Source organism: Sorex fumeus, unplaced genomic scaffold (genome assembly GCF_029834395.1).
Source record: "Sorex fumeus unplaced genomic scaffold, SorFum_2.1 ptg000006l, whole genome shotgun sequence".
NCBI classification, from domain to species: domain Eukaryota; kingdom Metazoa; phylum Chordata; class Mammalia; order Eulipotyphla; family Soricidae; genus Sorex; species Sorex fumeus.
This window is the reverse complement of record NW_026606063.1, coordinates 6963542-6987578: the sequence shown is the minus strand read 5'-3', so window position 1 is coordinate 6987578 and position 24037 is coordinate 6963542. Positions and strand designations below refer to the sequence as shown.

The window sequence follows — 24037 nt, the reverse complement described above, 5'->3', positions numbered from 1 at the left end:
CTACCCAGAGCACTGAGTCAGGAGTAGTCCCAGAGCATATCCAGGATGAACACCACTTCCCCCCGCGTCCCCCCCCAAACACACACACTGCTCTCCCCAATAATATAGTCAACCGCACAGTTGCATTCTTTTTGTTTTTTAATTTTTATTAGTGAAACACCATGAGGTACAATTGTAGACTTACAAGTAGTTGTACTTGGGTTTCAGTTATACAATGATCGAGTACCCATCCCTCCACCAGTGCCCATTCTCCACCACCACTGATCCCAGTATCTCTCCCACCCCCCCATCCCCCCATCCCACCCTGCCTCTGTGGCAGGGCATTCCCCCTTGTTCTCTCTCTCCCTCTCCCTCTCTCTCTCTCTCTCTCTCTCTCTCTCTCTCTCTCTTTTGGGTACTGTGGTTTGCAAGAGAGGCACTGAGTGGCAGCCATGTTCGGTCCATAGTCTACTTTCAGCATGCATCTCTCATCCTGGGAGGGGCCACCCAACACCCTTTACAAATTGGGAGACTAACACCCAAGACCCAAGAATAGCCGAGATAAGTACCAGGAGGTTCATTCCATAGCTTGGAGGCCAGCTATACATGCTGAGGGAGAAGGCAGCACAGTTTCCTTCTTTCCCTCTCCATTTTCGAGGGGGCCCGGGGAGGGGGAGCGTCTTTTGATCGTTTTCCTGTGCTGTCCTACGCTGATGCCCAGACTCGCCTCCTCTGAGCAGATCTGCAAGGGACCCCGAAGGCTGGTGATTTTGCTGTGTGCTTCCACCTCTCAGTCTCTGCCCCTTCACTCTGCGGTTTCTGAAGTTACCAGCGTCTTCTGTGTCCCAGACCCAGATGGGGGCCGCCTGGGGTGTCCACTTCCCGTCCCTGGCTGGGCGCAGCTGGTGTGCCCACTTTGAGCCCCGGGTTTCTCATCAACTGCATATTTGGGTCTCTGCCCAGGGGAGGAGGGAGACCAGCGGCTGGACCCCCTGTCTGCCCAGGAGACCTTGGTCTCGCCGTCCTTTCCGTGGCTGAGCTCCAGGGGGGAGCCAAGTCTGTCGTCTTCATGCTCTGTCCCCGGCCTGGCCCGTTTTCTCCACATGGAAACCCTCCAAGGTCTCAGAGAAGACGTCCTCCCCGGGCGGGTCTGGGTCATCTGGGTTTCTGTCTGCAGGGCGCGTCATGTTTGTCCAGAACACGGTGTCTGCCTAAGTCACAGACAACTTTGCACAGACACTGATCTTGGGACACGGTGAAAGTGGAATGCCCTGTCCCCTCTGTGACCGGCCCCGGGACAACCCGGCCTGCTCACATTCCTTCTGGTTCCCGCATCCTCCTATTCCCAAGCCTGGTTTCAGGAGCTCTGACTTGATTTGGGCTGTGTTTTTGCCCGAGAGCACGAAGCTTGAACGGCCGACGCGGTAGATGTCTGAGTCCAAGCTACGATCCCAGCACGCAGTGTAGACCTCTGGGGTCCTGTCTGACCACCCGCCTCCCTCCATCTCCTCGTGTTCCATCTCCACATTCATCTGGGTCTCAGAAGGGGAGAAGCCGGGTGGGAACTGGGACTGGCCGTCAGCAGCGCAGCGTGGAGTGTGGAGGGTGGTTTGGAGGGAGGTCGGGCGGGTCGCTGGGGGTCCGTTTCCCTGCAGGGCACCCTGCAGCTTGTCTGTGGCCATTCATGTTCTCCGTGGTATTTAATTGGTCCTGAACTTGAACTCAGTCCCTCAGGTATGCCAGGCAGGCCTTTGGCCAAGAGGTAGAATCATTTCTCCGACCACACGGAGTCATTTTGCTTCGATTCCGGGCGTGGGGAGATCCAGGCGTTGCTGGCGGGCGGACTGGCTCAGGCAGAGCCGCTGCTTTTTCCTTTCTCCTCCTTCCCCTGCGTCCTGCCTTTCCTCCGCTTCCTCTAAGTGTCTCAGGTACTCCGGTCTCAGAACTGTCCGGAAGGGCCCTTCCTCTCGACCTCCGTCCTGGGTGACTGTTGCCTCCATTCACAGAGGTGACCAGACCTAGGCACGCTGGCGGGGCTCCTGGGTTAGAGTCATCTCTGTCATCCACCCGGCCGTGTGTGTATGTGTGTGTGTGTGTGTGTATGTGTGTGTGTGGTGTGTGCACATGCGGGGCTCCTAGGTTAGAGTCATCTCTGTCATCCATGTGTATGTGTGTGTGTGTGAATGTGTGTGTGTGTGCGCGCGCACGCGTGCTGGGCTCCTGGGTTAGAGTCATCTCTGTCATTCACCCGGCCGTGTGTGTGTGTGTGTCTGTGTCTGTGTGTGTGTGTGTGTGTGTGTGTGTGTGTGTGCGTGTGTCCCCGTGTCCCAGCTCCCTGCAAATGCCACGTGCTGAGGCCCTTTTAGCAAACAGCGTACCTTGCTCTCTCTGGCTGCCACAGTCCTCGCCCGTGTGCCCGTCCCCAGCGTTTCTGTTGGTGTTTTTCCATTTTGGACAGTGCAGCCGCGAGCGTCTCTGCTCTCAGAGTCGAGAGCTTCTCTGGGGAGGGCACGGGGGGGCGGAACTCACCACGGCAGGCATTTTCCGGATCAGAGCGGAGATCCCTACTCCATTTGCTCTGGGAAGGTTTTTTACTCCCTCCAGCTGTGAAGACACAGACGCCAACAAACGGGATTTTGACACACCAAAGGTAACACTTAGACGTTTCTGCCACCTCAGGGAGCAGTGGGAGCTGTTTTCTCTCGCCGTTCCCAGACACTGTAAGGCTGCATATGGTTTTATTTTTATTGACCGTTTCTCTCTCCTTCCTGTGAGGACTCTAGATCTTGTCCCATTCCATTAAGGCATCCAGTTCATTTCCTATATACACGTTTAATTTGGAATAAATAATGTTCACCTACTAACATGGACTGACAGAGACGATGGCAGATCCTAAGTGTGTGACTCTGCATAGCTCCCCAGGACCCAGCACCCTCTCAGGATCCAAGCACCCTGAGGTTCCCAAGCTTGTCTGTCCTCATGTGCGCGCCATCCCTCACAGACCACTCCTCTCACTTGGAACATTCTTTCTGTTTTCTCTCTTTTGTTTTCTTTGCTTTTTGGGCATCACACCCGGCGATGCACAGAGGCTCCTCCTGGTTCTGCACTCAGGAGTTACTCCTGGCGGTGCTCAGGGGACCATATGGGATGCTGGGAATCGAACCCGGGTTGGCCACGTGCAAGGCAAACGCCCTACCCGCTGTGCTATCACTCCAGCCCCCAACCCCTGGAACATTCGTGATGCTCAGGTCTTTGGGGACTTTCGAGAACTAGAACCACAGAGCGTTTCTCTCATGACCCTTTGGATACATTCTCTGTAGACATTAAGCAGGAGTTGAGGGAACTGTGACATGACACCGAACACTTCACTCACTGCACTTTGAGCCACAGCGAGGCTTGAGAATTGGGTCTGGAACAAGGACCTGGACGTCCTCAGGACCACGTGAGAACTCGGAGTGGCCCCCCAGTCCCACGCCTCAGCTCGGCCGGGGAGTTAAACTCTACTTAGTGGCATCCAGGCCAGGATCCTGCTTCATGGGGGGAGGGGGCGGGGGAAGGGGAAGCGTCATCTGGGACCCATCTAACTGAGATTGGACCCGTACCACCTTCCCACTGTGTTTCATCAGGATTTGACGGAGTACTTGCTTACCTTGCATTTTCTTTTTGTACCCGGGCCGGTGGTGGTAGTCTTTTGAGATGCTTTGGGAAAGGTGAGATTACATAGTTGTCCCCTTTTCTTTCTTGGCTGTTGCATTGTCCAAGCCATGGTACTCAAGCCACTACTGCTTCGGCACCCTTCATCAGTCCCAGAAGATGTTTTAGGTCCTTGTGACTTCCTTTTATTTCTTCTAGTGACTTGCCCAAGTGGAAGTATACCTTTTTGTCTAAGTCTAGCTTATCTTGAGCATAGATTCTCTCTCTCTTTTTTTTGAATCACTGTGAGATACAGTTACAAAGCTTTCATGTTTGAGTTTCAGTCATCACTTGATCACTTGATCACTTGACTTCCTGTTAATCGTCGATTTGCTCGAGCGCACGCAAGTGACATCTCCATTTGTCCCTGTCACGTGCTAGTGTAGCCCGATGGCATCTGTTCGTTGTAATTGTTCATTGTTTCAGTCATACCATGATCAAACACCCATCCCTCCTCCAGTGCACATTCCCCACCACCGATATCCCCAGTCTCCCCCCATCCCAACCCTTCCCCTGCCTCTCTGGCAGACAACTTCTCCCATATTCTCTCTACTTTTGGGCATTGTGGTTTGCAACGCAGATACTGAGAGGTCATCACGTTGGGTCCTTCATCTACGTTCAGCACACATCTCCCACCCCGAACGATCCCTCCAACCATCATGGACTTAGTGGTCCCTTCTCTATTCCAGCTGCCTTCTGCCCCAGCTCCTGAGGCAGGGGCTTCCAACGACGGCATAAATTCTTAAATACCAATTTTAGTAACTTGCTGGCATTGAGGCTTTAGTTGAAACTTGTTATTATTTATGTATTTGTTTGACTTGGGCCTTGCTAACAGTGCTGGCGGCTGTCAGGGCTGCCCAGGTGGTGCCCGGGCTCAAATCCAGGGCCTCTGGTGAGTGAGGTGAAGTCCTGCAGTTCCATGAGCTTCATCCTCAGCCCTGCAACTATTTTTTTTTCCTTTTTAAATTAGTCCAACAAATTAAGCTGGCTAATTAAATGGTGACATTCCATAAAATTTACTTTCAATTAGCAGTGTGCTTCCTAAAATAATTTCAAGTCGTTTACGGTTGAAATACACGAGAACGCCAACAAGAGTCAAAATAAGATTGTAAGAGGAAAGGAGATAGTAATAACCGTAATCTTTGCTGCTAGGATTGAGTGTTGAATTTAGTCTCTGTGTTTTGAGACTTGAAAGGAAAACAAATAAGAGTTCCCACTGCGGAGTGGCGAGGCAAACCATTTCGTGAGGCAAAACAGATGTGTTTATGTTACTAAATTCCCCCAAACTCATAAATGCTCCTCAGAAATCAGATCCAGAAGAAGTTTAAAAATGTATCGGTTGATTTCAAAGAAATCAATCTCATAAATATTTCACTTCGACTCCTGGAGAAACTGCATCCCCCCCGACGCCGTCTGGGTGGGAAGTGCTCAGAGAGCTTCCAGAATTGGGTGTTAGGAGGATCCCGATTCAATTATTTAAGTACTGAGCACAGTTCAACTCTGCGGCAGGGCAGTAATCCCAGTAATTAGGCTCTGATTGTTTCGCCGTTAAACACGTTACTTTCATTACTTGGCCATCGTTTTGCAATCATGTCGGTCATATATGCAGCACTTGACACTGGTGTTCACGCTCCCATCCTGTGCGTTTGATTTTGTCGTTTGACTCCAGACCAGCGTGTTGCTTGTTCACTGGGGGATTGTCTTGGGGAAATTAGAAACTCATCCAATGTATTTGTCTCAGCTGATCCCAAGGATCGTTTTTCTGGCAGGGTAGTTGCTTAGAGATTGTCGCAGGGATGCCTCCCACCCGATGCAGTTTATTAGAGACCTCGCGCAGTTTCCCAAAATCAAAAGAATGATGTTGTGGCTGCTCCTGGTGTTGCTGTCGTGCTGATATTGCTGGTGTCGTTGTCATTGGTGTTAGTATCGCTGTTGCTGTTGGTGGTGGTGTTGTTGCTGTTCCTGGTATTGTTGCTGGCACTGGTGTTCCTGGTGTTGTTGTCAGTTTGCTGTTCCTGGTGTTGTTACTGGTATTGCTGTTCCTGGTGTCGTTGGTGTTGCTGGTGCTGGTGTTAGTATTACTGTTCCTGGTGTTGGCATTGTAAGTTATGCTGTTCCTGGTGTTGTTACTGGTATTGCTGTACCTGATGTTGTTGGTTGTGTTGCTAGCGGTGTTGACATTGCTGTTGCCGGTAGTGTTGGTGTTGCTGGTGGTGTTGGTGTTTTGCTGTTCCTGGTGTTGGTGTTGTTATGCTGTTCCTAGTGTTGTTGGTGTTGCTGCTGATGCTGGTGGTGTTGGTATTGCTGTTGGCGTTAGTTTTACTATTCCTGGTGTTGATGTTGTTAGTTAAGCTGTTCCTGGTGCTGTTGGTGTTGCTGCTGTTGCTGGTGTTGGTATTGCTGGTATGCTCATTGCTATGTTGTCATTGCTGATATTGTCACTGCCGCTACTTGCCGGGCAGTGCGTGGAGGTCACATGCTGGGATGGAACCCAGGGCTGCCCCCAGAGAGCGGGTGTGCTGGTATTTTTAATTAAAAAGCAGCACATATTTATAAAAGGGCATGAATTGGAAATCACAGGCAGGCCAGAGCAACGGACAGGTGAAGGCCCTTGCCTTGCGTGCGCCTGGGTGCGGATCTGCTACCTGAACCCCACTGGGAATGTCCCCCGGACAGGGCCAGGAGTGAGCCCTGAATGCCCCTGGGTGTGCGCCCCAGACCAAAACATTTAAAACTTGGTGTTCTCTCTCTCTCTCTCTCTCTCTGCCGGGAGAGTTGCCCTCGAAAGCCTCTTCATTCCTGTTAACCCCAAGAGAGTATGGTGTGTGCTATGTGCAGACCCCCCTGAGTCTAGCCTGAGCAAAATGTCCTGGGAGTCACAGGGGGTGGTGACCCCTAGGAGAAGGAGGTACTGGTCATGTAAACCCCCTGCATGTCCCTGTCCCCCAGGACACCGTCTGCCTCTCTGTGTTCATGAGCCCCGCCCTGGAAATCTGATCACCTCTTAAGGCCTTTGTGTGGGAGACAGGCTGGAGGGGCCTGATTCTAACTCCCCATCAGGGAGCTCTGGGGAGAGCAGGGTCTGTGGAGTGTCCTGCTGTGGGACTGAGCAGGTCGAGTCCTGAGGCAGGTCGGGGATTGTGCTAGGGGCTCCCCACTGTCGGCGCCCGAGGCAAGGCTCTGTCCTGTCTGTCCCGCGGTGTTGGCAGAATGAGTGATGGCACTGGAAGCATGGGCACAGAGCCAGGTGGTCTCTGGCAGGCCTGGATTTGGGTGCAGGTGTGCTCCCCGGGCTGGGGGGCAGGAGTCCCCGACCTGGGCGCCCCCTCCTGGCCCTGCGGATGCCCTCGGCCTCCTCCTGCGCTCGCTGGGCCTCTTCCGTCCTTACTTGTGTTCCTCTCCTTCCCTTTCTTGGGGGCTGGGGAGCTTCCGAGCAGTACTCAGGGGGCCCCTGGGGGTCACTGCCTCATCTTTGTTCCCGCCTGGGTTTCCGTGGCCCGTTTCTCGTGGGGGAGGTTGTTTTCCGACCTTGCAGGGGCCTCTTCCCGATTCCCAGCCGTCCGCGCTCCGGCTCAGGAGAGGGATGGGGCGCAGGGACGTGGCCCATGAGGTCCAGAGTCACGTGACTCCGGTTCTCCGCCTGGGCCTGTGTGCTTCCCTCCAGAAATCTGGGAGCCTGTCCGTTGTCTTCCAGAACTTGTCAGTTCTGGAGGTCCCATGCATGTGCTTCGGTGAGCATCTGTTTTTGTGGGAATTAGCACTGTAGCACTGTCCTCCCGTTGTTCATCGATTTGCTCCAGCGGACACAGTAACGTCTCCATTGTCACAATTGTTACTGTGTTTGGCATATCGAATACGTCACGGGGAGCTTGCCAGGTTTTGCCGTGCGGGTGAGATACTCTCAGTAGCTTGCTGGGCTCTCCAAGGGGGGCGGAGGAATCGAACCCGGGTCGGCCATGTCGGCTGCATGCAAGGCAAACGCCCTACCCACTGTGCTATCCTGCCTGTGCGAATTATTTTCGTTTATTCCCCTTCCTTTTCATTTGGGGTTGCGGGGGGGCCTTCCCAGCAGTGCTCAGGGGACCCTGGGGTCAGTCCTGTGGTACCCGGCCCGCAGGGCTGGATCATCCAGGCTCAGCTGCAGAGATGTGGCGCCCAGGGCCGCGTCCAGCAGTGCTTGGAGGCCAGGCCGGGAAGCAGATGGCACACTCTGAGCTCTAGCCGCCTGGGCTAGCTCCATGCCCCCCTTTTCTTGCTGCGGTTGCTATGGTGACCAGAGGTAGCACACACACGGGGTGATGGTGTGTGCCCACGTACACGCAGGGAGAGCAAAAATCTCATCTCCGGCCATCGGAGAAGCTGCCCATCCAAGAGGATGCGAAAGCTGGGGGTATAAGGTTGGGGAGGACTGGCATGCCGGCCAGTTTTTTTCAGAGCAGCCCTGGACTCCCCAGGGCCCTCGGTGACGACATCAGACCTTCCCCGGGCCCTCGACACAGGTCCCGGGCGCTAAGGTGGCCATGGTCCTGTCCCGCCCCTCTCGCGATGACCTGCTGGGAGATGCTCCTGGAGCTCAGGACTTGCTGGCCTTGGGTGGATATTTGCCAAGGGCTGCTGGGGACACCGCGGATGCTGCCCAGGGCTATGTGTGTGGCAGGGACACGTTTGACGTTGCCCAGGTCTCTGCATGTCGTGGGGACGCCTCTGATGCTGTCCAGGCCTGCGTGTGTCGTGGGGACACGTCTGACGTCTGACGCTGTCCAGGCCTGTGCACATCCTGGAAACATGTTTGACGCTGTCCAGGTCCATGCGTGTCATGGGGACACGTGTGTCGCTGCCCATGTCTGTGCACGTTGTGGGGATGTGTCTGCCGGCGTCCCAGCTTGTCCGTGCCGCGTGGGGTGCGATGGGCTGTCTCGGATCCGGAGCGCGATGCCCTCTCTCTCTCTCTCCTCCCCTTCCCCCCTTCCCCGTGTCACTGCTGTTGTCTCACGCAGCAGGGCTGGCGCCTGACACCACGGTGCTCTGTGGGTGCGACACCTTCACCCTCGTGGTCCTGGCATACCTTCTTGCCCGGAGTCTCACCAATTTCACGGGGGTGCTGGTATCCGAGGAGGGGGGAGGGGGCGGAGTGCATGCCCTCACCCATGCTGCTGTGGGGAGGGTACCTGGACCCACTCTGCCGTGCTCCTTGGATCACCACCCGAGACTGCACGCTTGCCGGGGTCATGCTGGACACCTAACAGGTGGCCCCGGGGCTCGAGCTCAGGACTCTGTGGGTGCCTGGATAGGAACCGTTCGCCTCCGAGTCATCCAGCCCCCCCCCGGTAGCACGATCCGAGCTGCTTGGCTGCCGATCCCTGCGACTCGGAAGAGGAAGAAGATGCAGAGCAAAGCCGGGGGCCAGGGAGGACGAGCGGGGGGCAGGGGAGAGGGTCAGTGAGCACCAGCCCAGGAGGCAGTGAGCGTGACTGGTCACACTCAGGGCTGTATCCTGAAGGCGAGCGCGACTCTGTGAGCGCGTCGGAGCATGGACCAAATCGCCCCGAGGATGGGGAGCCAACAGGAGGAGTGATGAGTGACCTCAGTGTCCCCTGGGCCCTGCCTGGCCGTCCTGTGCATTGAAGTGCTTGGGGGAGAGGCGTCACAGGTTCCCTGGAGGGCTGGCGTCCCCACGGCCTCTCAGAAGCTGTGCTGGCAGGGGCTGGCGTGTGCCCTCAATGGGCAGAGACCAAGGGGAAGTTGGGGGGAGCACAGGGCTTTCGGCTAGAAAGGACCCTTGCTGCTGTGAGAAATGCAGGAAAGGAAAGGAGGGGAGCTGAGGGTCTCTAGGGGCTCCCCCTTCCCACCAGTCAGCTGTGAGGTGTGGAGAGGAGTGCCAGCCCTGTGCCTCCCCCTGTCCCCCCGCCTCCTGGCACACGGCCACTGCCCCTTCAGGGATTGTGTTCGCATAGTGCCCAGCACTGGCCAAGAAGGAGGAACGTGGTCTGCGTGCCGATGACCTTGATTCTGTGCCGTGACATGTGAAAGGCTTTGGCCTGTTGAGTTGTTGCACGTTTTTATTTTTGGCTTGGTTTGTTGTTGTTGATGTTGTTGTTGTTGTTTGGGGTGCCATGTCCCGTGGAGCCTAGGGCCCTGCACGTGTCAGCCATGCATTTACCAAGGAGCCCCATATCCGGTGGGCAGTTGGATCGAGTGGGTTGGGTGGGAGGCCCCTGTCCCCTTCCTCCAGCTGTGATGCTCCTGCTTGGTGGTGCTCAGTGGACAGGCAGTGCCAGGGCCTGACATCCTCCCGCACCCCACCCCACCCCACCCCATCCCACCCCAGTAATCCCTTGGCAGATGGTTTTGGAAAGCAAGGGAGAAGCATCAGGAAGACCTAAACTTTTAGCTCCAAAGAACCACTTTAAGGCCAGTGACCCAAAGATGGGCTGGAGCCATAGCCCAGCGAGTAGGGTGTTTGCCTTGCACGAGGCCGACCCTGCAGACCCGGGTTCGATTCCTCCACCCCTCTCAGGAGAGCCCGGCAGGCTACCGAGAGTATCTCGCCCGCACGGCAGAGCCTGGCAAGCTCCCCGTGGTGTATTCGAGATGCCAAACACAGTAACAACAAGTCTCACGATGGAGACGTTACTGGTGCCCGCTCCAGCAAATCGATGAACAACGGGAGGACAGTGCTACAGTGCTGCCCACCTGTGAGACCGCTCGAGGGGCCTTCTCCACGATAGTCACACTCTTTCTTCTCCTCAGGGTGTTCCGATTGGGTACTCCGAAGTATGTCATTAAGAAATCGGATCTGGGCAGTTGTATGCATAGTAATAATATATATTGTTATTTTTTTTCCCTCTGTATCTTTCAGAATCATGGTGTCATGGAAAGGAATCTACTTTATCCTCACTCTGTTTTGGGGAAGCTTTTTCGGAAGCATTTTCATGCTGGGCCCCTTCTTACCTCTGATGTTCATCAGCCCGTCTTGGTACCGCTGGGTCAACAACCGCCTGGTGGCCACTTGGCTCACCCTGCCCGTGGTAAGTCGCACGCCGCGGGTGCCGCGGGGGCTGACGCTTCTGTTCCCCGTCTCTCTCCCGTGATACCAGAGACACCTATGTACGGAGAGAGGGAGGAGCACCAAATCTAGGCGAGCAGTAGATGCACGGTAGTCTATCTGATTCAGACACGGATTCCCCAGGGAAGAGCACTCCGGTAATTCTCACGCCCACTCCTTCCACTTTCCTTACTGACACACCTGCTGATGTTCTGCTTTGCGGGTGGTCAACCCCGGTCTTTGGTGAGAAGGAGAAAACTTGCCAGGCGCGTGTTTTAATCTTTTAATTTTAATTTTCTTTTACTGAATTTTTATCGTGAGGTCTAGTTACAGACCGACAGACTTTCGTGATTACATTTCCGTCATACAGTGTTCAAGTACCCATCCTTCCATCAGTGCTCATTCTCCGCCACCAACGCTCCCAGGATCCCTCCCGCCGCCCCCACCCCTTCCCACCCCCTGCCTCTGGGGCAGGTCACCTTCCCTCTTCCTCTCCCTCTCCTTTTGGCTGTTATGGTTTGCAATACAGGTGCTGAGCGGCCGTCACGTCTGGTCCATCGTCTACTTTCCACATGCATCTCCCATCCCGAGCGAGCCCTCCAGGAGGCGGGTATTTTTTTCGATCAGCTCTCCCGTTCTAACGCCCACCCCTGGCCCCAGGCTTTTACAGTTTGCGAAAGGAAAAGCTTTTTATTCAGAAGGAATTTTATCACCCTCCCCCGTCCCCCCCCCATACACACCCGCTATAGACGCTCCTTATTTTACGCAGTCCCCAGCAGTTAAAAGTCCTCTTTCACTAAAAATAAATGAGGGTCAATGCACTTAGACTAATTATTGCTTCACGGAAATAATCGCAAAGTGCCTCTTCTCTTTCGTAAGCTCTCCATACATTAAAACGATTCCAATGGCCAGATTTTTCTCGTCTTACTATTTTTAAGGAGCATATTTTTTTCCCTGTGCTAAATGAGGTACCACGGTGAAATCCTTTAGCGTCTCAGCACGGAGGTCACCTCAGTCTACCCTTCTTGTGTGTCAAAGGCTTGCTTCTAGAACAGACCTGGCGTTGCGGTCAGGTGTCTCTCGCGGTGTTTGAGTTGGGGGGTGGGAGTGGGAAGTGGAGGGTCCCCATTCCGTTCTTCTGGGGATGTAACCGTACCATCGGCATTAAACACTGTGTGTGCCCAGAGTGGTCCTTCTCAGTATTGAGAATTTCTCCAGCCGCCTGACATTCACTGACTTCTGGGGTTGTAGGAACAATCCTTGGGGTTCTGTCTCTTGGCCATAAGATGTTTTTCTAACTACCCATCCAGACTGCACGGGCGTCTTCTGAGGGCTTTCAAGCCTGATGTAGCAGGTGCAGGGCCAAGGACAGTGCTGAATCTGATCGCCATCCCGACCAATTGCTGTGACCGAGAAAGGACATGCCCAGTGTCAGGTGAACGGACAGCCGTGGATTGCATGACCTTAAGTGAAACGGGATTTACCCAGCTGGGCTGGCGACTGCAAAGGGGAGACGTACTTGGAGCCAAGAGATGTGTAGGCCTATCTTTTTCCTCCCAGACACCCTGACGTGCCCAGGGCAAGATCTGGGAGCCTGGGGTGGGTGGCCAGCCACTCTCTGCGACCATGATGTTAGGCCTCCTAGCCCTGGGGTTTGCATTTGCAGTGGGACCTTGGAGTTAGTGACTTGTGGTGTATGAGAGATCCTTAGAAATTGCTTCTGTATTTCTTGGGGGAAAGCTTTGACCGAGTAGAGCAAAGTCATGATCCTCGTGGTATCAGCTCAGCATCAGAAATGAGACTTTATAAAATCTGTTTAGGCCTGGCTTGTCACTGAAACTCGAGTTTTCTGCGCTCAGAAGAGATTCAGCGTATAAACCATGAAAATGATGTCTTTTCGTTTGATGCAGTTTTGAACGTGCATCAGTAAATTTCTAGGGCATTTTACAGGTATCCGAACTTTATTTTCTGTGTAGGGAATTTATCACTCTGCCTTGGGAGAGAGAGAAATAATTGTGTTCAGAGCTCCTGCTTACCAGGTATTAAGAGTGAATTGTGTCAGCTTGACATCCCAGCTGTTCAGAAGGATCTCTAGAACTTTCTGCTAGAGTCATTGGGATAAATGCAGAAGCGGCCAAGTTCTCGGCCAGGCAGTCAGGGATTTTGAATTCTGACACTTTCCGTAATGAAAACCACGAGTCTATTTTGGGATCTGGGGAGACATGAGGTTCAGTTTTGATAGGCTTTGGGTTGCCAACGCTCTCCTGTAGGACACCAGACAATTAGCAGTCAGCTTCCTTTGGCGCGTGAGGGGAAGGGTCGCCAGCGGGAACGGAAGAAGAGCAACTCCTGTTTGGGACCCGGAGTGTGGAGCCCGAAGACCATCCTGGATAGTGACGTCACACAGCACCGCTGGGTCAGGTCATAGGATCTGGGTGTTTCTCATCCGGGGTCCAGGCCTTGGAGCCTCCTCTGTGGCCAGGCCCTTCCCACTGGGGAGATTCATGGGTCACACCCCAACTCTCCACCTGGGAGGTTCATGCCTCACGTCCCAACTCCCCATGACTCTTTGCCATGAGAAATCACCACCTGGGTGGTCATGGACCCCTTGGACAAGTTGGTGCAAACCACAGGTATTTCGTAGCTAATCCAGAGGATTGTGTTTAACTCTCTAAGATGTCAACACTGTGACTATAATATTTGCAACATAAACCACTTCTAATACTTTCTTTCGCCGGTTTCCCGTGGGGCTCTATTTTTGAAGTCCTATGGGTCTCTGGTATCGTGTTGTTTCATATTATCCATCCAAGTGTGCATTTAGGTTTCTTGGACTTTTCAGTGAACTTTACCACTGTCCCACGCCCAAATCCCAAATAAAAACAAGAAAGGGAAAATCTCCGCACCGAAAAGCTTTTCTTTTCTTTTTTTTTTTCCTGCTTTTTGGGTCACGCCCAGCGATGCTCAGGGGTTATTCCTGGCTCTGCACTCAGGAATTACTCCTGGCAGTGCTTGGGGGACCATATGGGATGCCGGGGATCGAACCCAGGTTGGCCACGTGCAAGGCAAACGCCCTGCCCACTGTACTATCACTTCGGCCCCCAAAAAGCTTTTCTTAAAGATGTTACACTAACTCTCCACCAGGGCAAGAAATAGAATAATATCCGCCCCTCATCGAACACTTAGTGTCCCAATACGGTGGCGTCCTGTGGGTGGAAGTAGCCACGGACTGGTGTAAAACAGAAAAGAAGAGCCAGAGGCAACCTTGACAGGCCCTGAAGCATCTGTCTCTGTCTCTGCTGGAGACGTTTGCCATGCTGTCTCTGAGCAGATGCACTTCCGTGTTGATTTGGCTCCTGCCTGTCCGTGCTCTGCCCTTGGTGCCTGCCCTGACATCACTTGTCTTTGCTGCCAAACCATTTCTCTTTTGTGACCATGTCACTTTCTGTTACTCTAGGAGTGCCACAAAATTGCTGGAAAACTTTTGATCTTACTGGAGTATTACATAAAAATTTAAGTAAGTGGGGCCGAAGAGATAGTACAGTGGGTAGGGTGCCTGCCTTGCATGTGGCTGGCCCAATTCAATCCCCAGCATCCCTTATGGACCAGGAGTAATTCCTGAATGTAGAGCCAGGAGTAACCCCCCACCGAGCATTGCCAGGTGTGGCCTATAAACAGGACACTGTAGCACTGCCCTCCCGTTGTTCATCGATTTGCTCGAGTGGGCCCAGTAACATCTCCATTGTGAGACTTGTTGTTACTGTGTTTGGCATATTGAATACGTCACAGGTAGCTTGCTAGGTTTTGCTGTGCGGGTGAAATACTCTCGGTAGCTTGCCGGGCTCTGACAGGGGAGGAGGAATCGAACCTGGGTTGGCCACATCTGCTGCGTGTAAGACAAATGCCCTACCCGCTGTGCTATCACTCCAGCCCATAAATAAGACAAAAAAAAAAAAGAAGGAAAGAAAGAAAGAATGAATTGTGGGCTAAATTCATAATTTCTTACTGTTAATTTTCTCTTAATATTTTGTACATAGTATGTGTCTAGCCATCAGAAAAGGTAAACAAATCTAGCAAGTATTTAAGCATTTCCATGTACCTCATTCTGCTGTAGGTGCTGGGATTGCAACACTTTTTTAGAAAGTACAGTAATTTAGTTTTCTGTATAATATGAAGGTCAGCAGGTAACTGTGTTTGTTTTAATGATCAGAAAGACAGAAAGTGAAGAGCAACGTTCTGCTCCCTCCGTTTTGGACCCCAAATTTGGGCAGGGTGGGGTGTAGAGTCACACCCAGATGAACTCAGGGATCATTCCTGGCGACTTGGGGGATCATAGGAGGTACCAGGGATCCAACCCAGATAAGCTGTGTGCAGAGACAAGTGCTCCTCCCGCTGTGCTCCTTCTCCAGCCCCTCAGTGTTAAATTTAGTGACTCTTCTTTCTTTAACAATAAGTAGTAGTATACTGTATCAGTGACCTTAAAACTTACAATGGAATTCAGTGTAAGTCTTATATTTTTAAAACAACATATCGTGAAGATTTCCATGGAAGATAGCGGGTTTTTTTTTTTTTAAACTTAGAAAACTGCCAGACTCTGAAATTAGCAGAGCCAGAAATGGGTACTGAGCCCTCCCAGTCTTGTTACTCCCGATTCAACGGGGTCTTGATTTATTTTAGACGCGAGCGTCGTGGAACGCATCAGGCTTTGCCCGAGTTACTGGAAACGAGCAGCTCAAGGACACGCTTGCACCAGCCTGGGGAGTCGTCGCTGTAACATTGCCCCTCTCGTCTCTCCCTTGTCTTTCCCCAGGCCTTGCTGGAGACCGTATTTGGGGTGAAAGTGATCATCACAGGTGATGCGTTTGTTCCCGGAGAAAGAAGCGTCATCATCATGAACCACCGGACGAGGATGGACTGGATGTTTCTGTGGAATTGTCTGATGAGATACAGTTACCTCCGGCTGGAGAAAGTGTGTCTGAAGGCCAGTCTCAAAAGCGTTCCTGGCTTTGGTAGGTCGCCCCCAGCTGGCGTGACGCTGTGCCTTTGCTCTGCGCCGTGCCCAGCTCAGACTGGGGGTCACTCACTGGCCCGGCCGGCGGAGGGACGCCTCTCCTGGGTTGCCTTCCCACGTTGGGAAAAAAATGGCCCTCGCGTCTTTCTTGCCTGGTGGATGGTGACACTGTGACCGTCTGTTTTGAAAGCTCCTGTGTTTGGAAAGGAGAATGTTCTCCAGGGTGGTGGGTTGTGTCCAGGGAAGGCTGACGCTTTGAAGAGCGCATGGTCCCGTGGCTCTTCCGGGCTCACGTCGGGTGGTTCAGCCCCCAGGCGGCACTCATGCTGACCCCTGCCCGGAGCCCTGTGGGGTAAGGGTCTCCTGCTTGGCGTGGGTTCCCTGGACTTTCTTAACCCAGGGATGTTTAACAAAGCTTTCTTTGCAGTGTGCTTATTGTAAACTTTAATAGATTCCTAGAAGTGCTTCCTGTCCAGGGTCAGACCTGTGACATGTTCGTTGGATGGGAAACACTTCTTTTTTTTTAATTGAAACACTGTGATTTCCAGAGCTATTCATCGTTGACTATTTTTACAGTATCAGCACCGATCCCACCACCCACTGTCAGCTTCCCTTCACCAGTGTGCCCAGGTTCCCTCCCCTGCCCCCTCACCCCCCTCCAGCTGCCCCCGTGACAGGCACCTTCCAGATCTGGCGGTTAAAGTTGTGGTCTCCTGATTTCAGTGTTGCTGACTCTGTGGCTTGATATTTGGCTCTCTCCTTCCTTGTCACGGCCTTCGTACCTGGCTCCCCGACTGGCCCCTGTTGCTTCTCATCTGACTCTTGACCCCCTCCCTCCTTTCCTTTCCTTTCCCTCCCTCCCTCCCTCCCTTCCTCCCTCCCTCCCTCCCTCCCCCCTCCCTCCTTCCTTCCTTCCTTCCTTCCTTCCTTCCTTCCTTCCTTCCTTCCTTCCTTCCTCCTCCCTTCCTCCCTTCCTTCCTTCCCCCTCCCTTCCTCCCTTCCTTCCTTCCCCCTCCCTCCTTTCCTCCCTCCCTCCTTCCTTCCTTCCTCCCTTCCTCCCTTCCTTCCTTCCCCCTCCCTCCTTCCCTCCCTCCCTCCCTCCCTCCCTCCCTTCCTTCCTTCCTTCCTTCCTTCCTTCCTTCCTTCTTCCCTCCCTTCTTCCCTCCTTCCTTCCTCCCTCCCTCCCTCTCTTCCCTTCCTCTCTCCCTCCCTCCCTTCTCTCCCTCCCTCTCTTCCCTTCCTCTCTCCCTCCCTCCCTTCTCTCCCTCCCTCTCTTCCCTTCCTCCCTCCCTCCCTCCCTCCCTCTCTTCCCTCCCTCCCTCCCTCTCTTCCCTCCCTCCCTCCCTCCCTCCCTCCTTCCTTCTTCCCTCCCTTCTTTCCTTCCTTCCTTCTGTTCTTCCTCCCTCCCTCCCTTCCCTCCCTCCCTCCCTCCTTCCTTCCTCCCTCCCTCCCTCCCTTCCTTCCTTCTGTCCTCCCTCCCTCTCTCCCTCCCTTCCCTCCCTCCCTCCCTCTCTCCCTCCCTTCCCTCCCTCCCTCCCTTCCCTCCCTCCCTCCCTCTCTTCCCTTCCTCCCTCCCTCCCTCCCTCCCTCCCTCTCTCCCTCCCTTCCCTCCCTCCCTCCCTCTTCCTTCCTTCCTTCCTTCCTTCCTTCCGTCCTTCCTCCCTCCCTCCCTCCCTCCCTCCATTCCCTTCCTCCCTTCCCTCCCTCCCTCCCTCTCTTCCCTTCCTCCCTCCCTCCCTCCCTCTCTTCCCTCCGTCCCTCCTCCCTCTCTCCCTCCCTTCCCTCCCTCCCTCTCTCCCTCCCTTCCCTCCCTCCCTCCCTCCCTCCCTCCCTCTCTTCCCTTCCTCCCTCCCTCCCTCCCTCTCTGCCCTCCCTCCCTCCCTCCTTCCTTCCTTCTGTCCTTCCTTCTGTCCTTCCTCCCTCCCTCCCTTCCTTCCCTCCTTCCCTCCCTCCCTCCATTCCCTCCCTCCCTTCTCTCCCTCCCTCCCTCCTTCCTTCCTTCCTTCCTTCCTTCCTTCCTTCCTTCCTTCCTTCCTTCCGTCCTTCCTCCCTCCCTCCCTCCCTCCCTCCATTCCCTTCCTCCCTTCCCTCCCTCCCTCCCTCCCTCCCTCTCTTCCCTTCCTCCCTCCCTCCCTCCCTCTCTTCCCTCCCTCCCTCCTCCCTCTCTCCCTCCCTTCCCTCCCTCCCTTCCTCCCTCCATTCCCTCCCTCCCTTCCCTCCCTCCCTCCCTCCCTCTCTCCCTCCCTCCCTCCCTCCCTCCCTCCCTCCCTCCCTCCCTCCTTCCTTCCTTCCTTCCTTCCTTCCTTCCCCCTTCCTTCCCCCCTTCCTTCCTTTCTCTCTTTCTTTTCACTCTACTCTGGGGCCAAGTTTGATCAGGGTACCCCCCTCCCCCTTTAAAACATTGCGTTCCCTCATCCAGTTTTTCTAAGTATCACATAGAAGTGATACCCGGCGTTCATCCTCCTCTGGCTTCCTTCCTTTAACATGCTGTCTTCCAGTTCCAACCATGTTGCCGCAGATGGCACAATTTCATCATTCCTTACAGCTGTGTAGTATTCCATTACGTGTGGATATTCCAGATCTGCATGAGCCACGTATCCGCTGTTGGACATCCAGGTCCGTTCCAGCTTTCAGCTATTGTACTGAGTGCTGCAACGAATAATGGTGTGCGTGGGTTCTTTTGAAGGAATGTTTATCTACCCTGGGGATTAGATACCCCAGACTGCAATTGCCCGGCCGTATGGAAGCTCAGTTCTCAGTTTACCGAGTCCGCTCCGTACACTGTTTTCCAGAGGAGTCGGACCAGACAGCATTCCCACCAACAGAGATTGTTCTCGGTGTTTTTGATATGTGCCATCCTCACTGGTGTAAGATAATATCTCATGGTTCTCTTGACGTGGATTTTCCTAATAGTAAGTGATGATGAACACTTTCCCAAGTGCCTGTCGGCCATCCTTTGGTCTTCCTCATAGAAATGCCTGTTGATTTCCTCTCCCCACTTTTTGATGGGGCTTTGCGTTTTGTCCTTGCTGATCTTTGTGAGTGCTCTGTAGCTCCTGGGTGTCAACCCTTTACCTGGTGTGTCATTTAGTTTTAGCGTGTGTGTCTCTTGCTATACAGAAACATTTAAGTGCGATGTCGTCCCGCTTGTTTAGTTTTGAGTCTGTAGCCTTTGCCAGTGGTATCTTATCGTTTGAAGGCTCCTTTGATTGTTTGGTTTGGTTTTTGGGGGTCACACCTAGCTTCAGGTTACTCCTGGCTCATGCACTCCGGAATCACTCCTGGCGGTGCTCAGGGGACCCTATGGGATGCTGGAAATCGAACCCGGGTCGGCCGCGTGCAAGGCAAACGCCCTCCCCGCTGTGCTATCGCTCCAGCCCATGAAGACTCCTTTGAGGTCTGCATCTTGGAGCCTTCTGCTTATATTTTCTTCTGTCAGTTCAGGTCTCATCTCGAGGCCTCGGGTACACTTTGAGTGGACCTTCACGTCAGGCGTGAGATGTAGATCCAGCTTTAGTTTCTCGCAGATGGCGATTATCCACTTCTCCCAACACCATTTGTTAAAAAATGGCTGTCTTTGATTCTGCTTCACGCTCTCAGTTCCTTTGTCGGATTAGCTGACCACATACACGGGGGTTTATCCTTGGTTATTCTGTCCTGTCCCCGGGGCCAGAGCATCTTTCTTTATTCCAGTACCATGCTCTTCTGATTCAGGAGCGATACTTCTGCATTTCCTGCTGAACTTGATTGTGATCCCAGCCCTTAAAGAGGAAGCGATAGCACCTACCTAGCATTCCTCTCCAGCGTGTCCCCGAGACAGTACCATAGATTTCTACTTACCCAAAGTGAGAGATTCCTGCAATTCCTGCCCTCCCAGCACGGCAAAACTGCGGGAACTAAGAGCGGGGAAGGAAGGCTTAAGGGTACACAGCGTGTCGGGGAGTGAGAGAGCACATTGGGTAAGGTGAGGCATCGGTCTTGCCGGCCGCCGACCTGAGTTCAACCCCTGGCACTGCATATGGTGCAAACCTCACCAGGAGCCATCCCCGAACACAGAGCCAAGAGTGATCCCTGAGTACCCAGGGGGTACCCCCAAAGCCAAACCAACCAACCAACCACATCACACGGACAGCTTAGCAGCGTCCCCGAGAAAAAAGCTGATCCCTGTTTGGGTTGAACTGGGCCCATAGGGCGGAGGTGACGGGAAGCAGGGCAGGCCGCGCTGACCGCTGGCCAAGATGCCCCACAGCGCCTCTTGGCCACCCTGTTGGGTGCTTACTTTACGTGGCATCGGGTGTGTCAATCTGGGAAGGATTTCTGTTTCTGCGTGTGTCAGGAATCTGGGCTTTCAGGTCCCTCTCCTTGTGATAGATTTGTCCGTTTCAGCCTCCCCGCAGGAGATGCTAAATGCCTCCCTCCTGGGTTTTCTCCTCGAGGCCGTGTGGGGTTGACATTTCTCTGTGCAGTGATTGAGAGGACTCGGCCGTGAAGCCATCGATCCCGCCGTCCGTTGTCTTGGTGGGGAGGTTTTAAGCTGCCAGCTCAATTTCCCTCATTGATGTCGAGCTCTTCATTTGTCTGTGATTTGTCGCCACGAGGAGCGGCCTGCTCTGTGTCCTCAGACTCAGGCGCGACGCTGGTCCCCCCGTACCCCGCCCGGCCTCCTGGTAAGCATCTGGCTGGCGTTAGTCAGTCTGGGTGATTCTCCCCCACCCCGATATATTTTTTTGTTTTCAATTTCCGTGGTGTCTGGTCTCTCTTGGTGGCTCCTTTAAATGAATTACGTTTAATTAGCTCTTAATCTAAGTCAGCGGCTTATCTCCCGGACCAAGAACTTGCTTTCTTCTCTTCCACGAACACGCCAGCCTGAGTGCACCCCTCCCTGGGGCTGGCGCCTACGTGCTCCACACAGCGGGGGCACTAAAAGCCTGAGTCCTGTTCTTCTGGGGGGCGGGGGGTGGGCACCAGCCCCCACCAGGGCCAGGTCTGCTTTAGCTCAGTCTTCAAGACCTGCGGCGGTTGCCCTGCCCCTGGGCCCCCCACTTTTTACAGTTGAATAACACTGGCTTATAAGGTCAGAGAGGTTTCAGGCCTACACCATGGCACTGCGGGGTCTGTGGGTACCGCAGTCTGGTCTCCGTCAAAGGCCCCGTTTGCGGCCTCTGCCACCTGTGCCTGGTTTCCTATGTGCGGATTCTAAAGCTTTCCCCCCCTGGAGAGATGCTTTGTCCAGGAGTAGGGGCTCGCTCTGTTTTACTGGGAGAGGAAACTACCTGAGGAGTTTGATCTGAGGCCTCGATTTTAACCATTGTCACGGTTCTCTTGAGTCATGGGATTTTAGAATTGGCACAGCATGTACAGCTTCCTTTGTCCTGCTCAGTGGGGTGCAGGAATTATCTTTTGGGCTCTCTTTTCAACTAGTTATCAAATCAGTTTTATTTTATTTATTTATTTACTTATTTTGCTTTTTGGGTCACACCCGGCGATGCTCAGGGGTTCCTCCTGGCTCATGCACTCAGGAATTCCTCCTGGCAGTTCTCAGGGGACCATATGGGATGCTGGGAATCGAACCCGGGTTGGCCCTGTGCAAGGCAAACGCCCTCCCCACTGTGCTATCGCCCCAGCCCCCAGTTTTATTTTTTTTCAAGAGGAAAGTGTCCTGTTTTCTACTAGGTTCTTGCTGGCTTCCAGCTTGCAGCTAGGCCTGCTGGTCCTTTGGCTCATCCGGCCGGCCCGTTCTCTTGCTCCTTCAACACCCAGTGCAGGGGCCGGAGTGATAGCACGGCGGGTAGGCCGCCTGCCTCGCACACAGCCGACCCTGTTCAATACCCGGCACCCTTTATGGCGTTCCAGATCCGCCGGGAGTGACCCCTGCATGCTGAGCCAAGAATAACTATGTCTTGAGCAGTGCCAAATGTGGCCCCAGAACCAACCACATAAAACCCCCGGTCCAGCCCGGCCCCCGGCCTTCCCCTCTGTGTATTCTTGCTCTCAGCTGTGAGCGGCGAGGGGTGTGTGCTGAGGCCCGTTTGGATTCTGTGTTCTGGAAGGCAGAGCCCTCAAGGCCCGTGGTACCTGCTCTGAACGGCCTGGTATATCCTCACCCGCCCTCCATCTCCTGCTGGCCTCTGCAGTGACTGCAGAATTGCAGTGGATGAAGTGCTGATTTCCCAGGCGGGAGAGAGAGAGAGAGAGAGAGAGAGAGAGAGAGAGAGAGAGAGAGAGAGAGAGGAGTCCTTGCTCACATCCCCCATCCCTACTTTTCACAGCACCTGCAGTTCTGTGTGGGACTTCTGCCGTACTGAGGTCTCTGTGTGGTGTCTCTTCACGCATCATCATTCTGACTTCTCTGTCTCTGCTCTTTTCGTTATTTTACTTTATTGCGTGCCCATCTCGCTGCTTGTCTTGTTTCCTTTTCTTTTTCTTTTTTCTTTTTCTTTTTCTTTTCTTTTCTTTCTTTCTTTTTTTTTTTTTTTTTTGGTGTATACTTCTTAGCTTTACCATTGCCCCTTTTCTTTGTACAAGCCAGAAGCTCTTGTCAGAATGTCTTGCCAACAGGGTAGCACGGTAGCACTATCCTCCCATTGTTCATGGATTTGCTGCAGCGGTCCAGGGGCCCAGTAACGTCTCCATTGTGAGACTTGTTACTGTGTTACTTTGTTGTTACTTGTTGTTACTGTGTTACTGTGTTTGGCATATTGCCAAGCTTTGCCATGTGGTCGAGATACTTCTCTCGGTAGCTTGCCCGGCTCTCCGACAGGGGCGGAAGAATCGGACCCGGCTCAATCGAGCCAGCCGTGCGCAAGGCAAACGCCCTGCCGCTGTGCTATCGCGCCGCCAACAGGGTAAACATATAAAGATTTGTATTTTTTATAAGATTGCATTCAAAATGCAAATCGTTCTTGAGAACTGAATCGCAGAAAAAAAGACAGTTTAGAAACTATGGAGCAATTGCACAGTGTGTTAATCGAGGCAGGAGCCTAGGGAACACACAGGAGAAAGCAGAGTGTTTCCAGACAAGAGTAGAGGAGTTGGAATTTGTAGAAGGAAATGACTGGACAGAAAGGAATAAGAGGCGGAGCACCCCGGGGGCGGGGGGGGGGGAGACCCCTCCTCGCCCCAAGGGACCCAGCCCTGGCAGCCAAAAACCTCCAGAACTCAACCGCTGACACGCTCACGGCTGCTGTCCACACGCTTGGGCCAAGCCTCACCCACAAGTGAACCTATTCCTGGACCGTCTCGTACCATACACCCTACCCATACTCCAAGAGTACTGCACCACTTTTGATGGGGTTCAAAGTAAGAGGCAACCAATCTTAGAGGGAATTTTTTTTTTTACACACACACACACACATATAAGCACATAAGGCTCAACTTCTAACAACATATTAGTGATCTCTTATGGAAGGGCGTAATGGCCCCTGGATGAAATACAACAATCTTCACCCTCTTTCCTCCAAGGATACTTTTTTGTAGCATTTTCAGTGGTTTTCATAACAAACAATACAAAATATATTATTTTGGTTCTGTTCCGGGGCAGGGATTGGGCTTCAGGATGGAAACATCCGAAATGTAGTTGTGGGAAGGTGTCATGGTGGTGGGATTGGTTTTTGAATATTAAATGTAATGAAATATTGTTAACTACTTTAACAATATTTAAGTGCACTGTAGCACAGTCCTCCCATTGTTCATCGATTTGCTCGAGCAGGCACTAGCAATGCCTACTCTTTGAGACTTGTTGTTACTGTGATTGGCATATTGAATATGTCACAGGAAGCTTGCCAGGCTTTGCTGTGTGGGCAAGATACTCTTGGTAGCTTGCCGGGCTCTCGGAGAGGGGCGGAGCAATCGAACTTGGGTCAGTCAGGTCGGCCGCATGCAAGGCAAACACCCTACCCGATGTGCTGTCCTGCAGCCCTTCGAAAACCTAAGAAGAGTCAGTATTAGAGAGTGATTTGTAACATCGACTGTCATTCTTGAAAATTTCCTTACCGCGGCCTCATGATTTCCAAGTAAATTTTTGTGTAATTCTGCAGTCTTAAAACTGCACCATAATCATGGTCAAAAGTAGGGAAATCACGGGCTGTGCAGGGTCTCTGGGTCGCTCCGAGTGAGACCGGGGAGGGTTCTGCACTGACGGCTCGGCCTCCAAGGAAGCTTCCAGCAGGCCTCGGTTTGTGAATGGCCGCTGACCCCGAGTGCGTCTCCCCTGCCGAATGCAGCCTGAGACCGTGGTGTGGACGTCACCGCAGACAGTCCAGCTTCCTGATCCTGCCACATTCTCTAGTCCACGCGTGGCACTGCCGTCCCCT

The 24037-nt window shown here is 53.4% G+C and overlaps 1 protein-coding gene across 3 annotated transcripts in view; it reads left to right on the top strand.

Annotated features, from left to right (window-relative positions):
• The window catches only part of LCLAT1 (lysocardiolipin acyltransferase 1), a 161135-nt gene that overhangs the window by 68051 nt on the left and 69047 nt on the right, over window positions 1-24037 (top strand). For all 3 annotated transcript variants that reach the window (XM_056126221.1, XM_056126212.1, XM_056126229.1), the window contains exons 2-3: window positions 10532-10700; window positions 15525-15723. In XM_056126221.1, the coding sequence (XP_055982196.1) occupies window positions 10536-10700; window positions 15525-15723 (364 nt within the window). In that variant the 5' untranslated portion in view covers window positions 10532-10535. The remainder of the gene's footprint in view (window positions 1-10531; window positions 10701-15524; window positions 15724-24037) is intronic.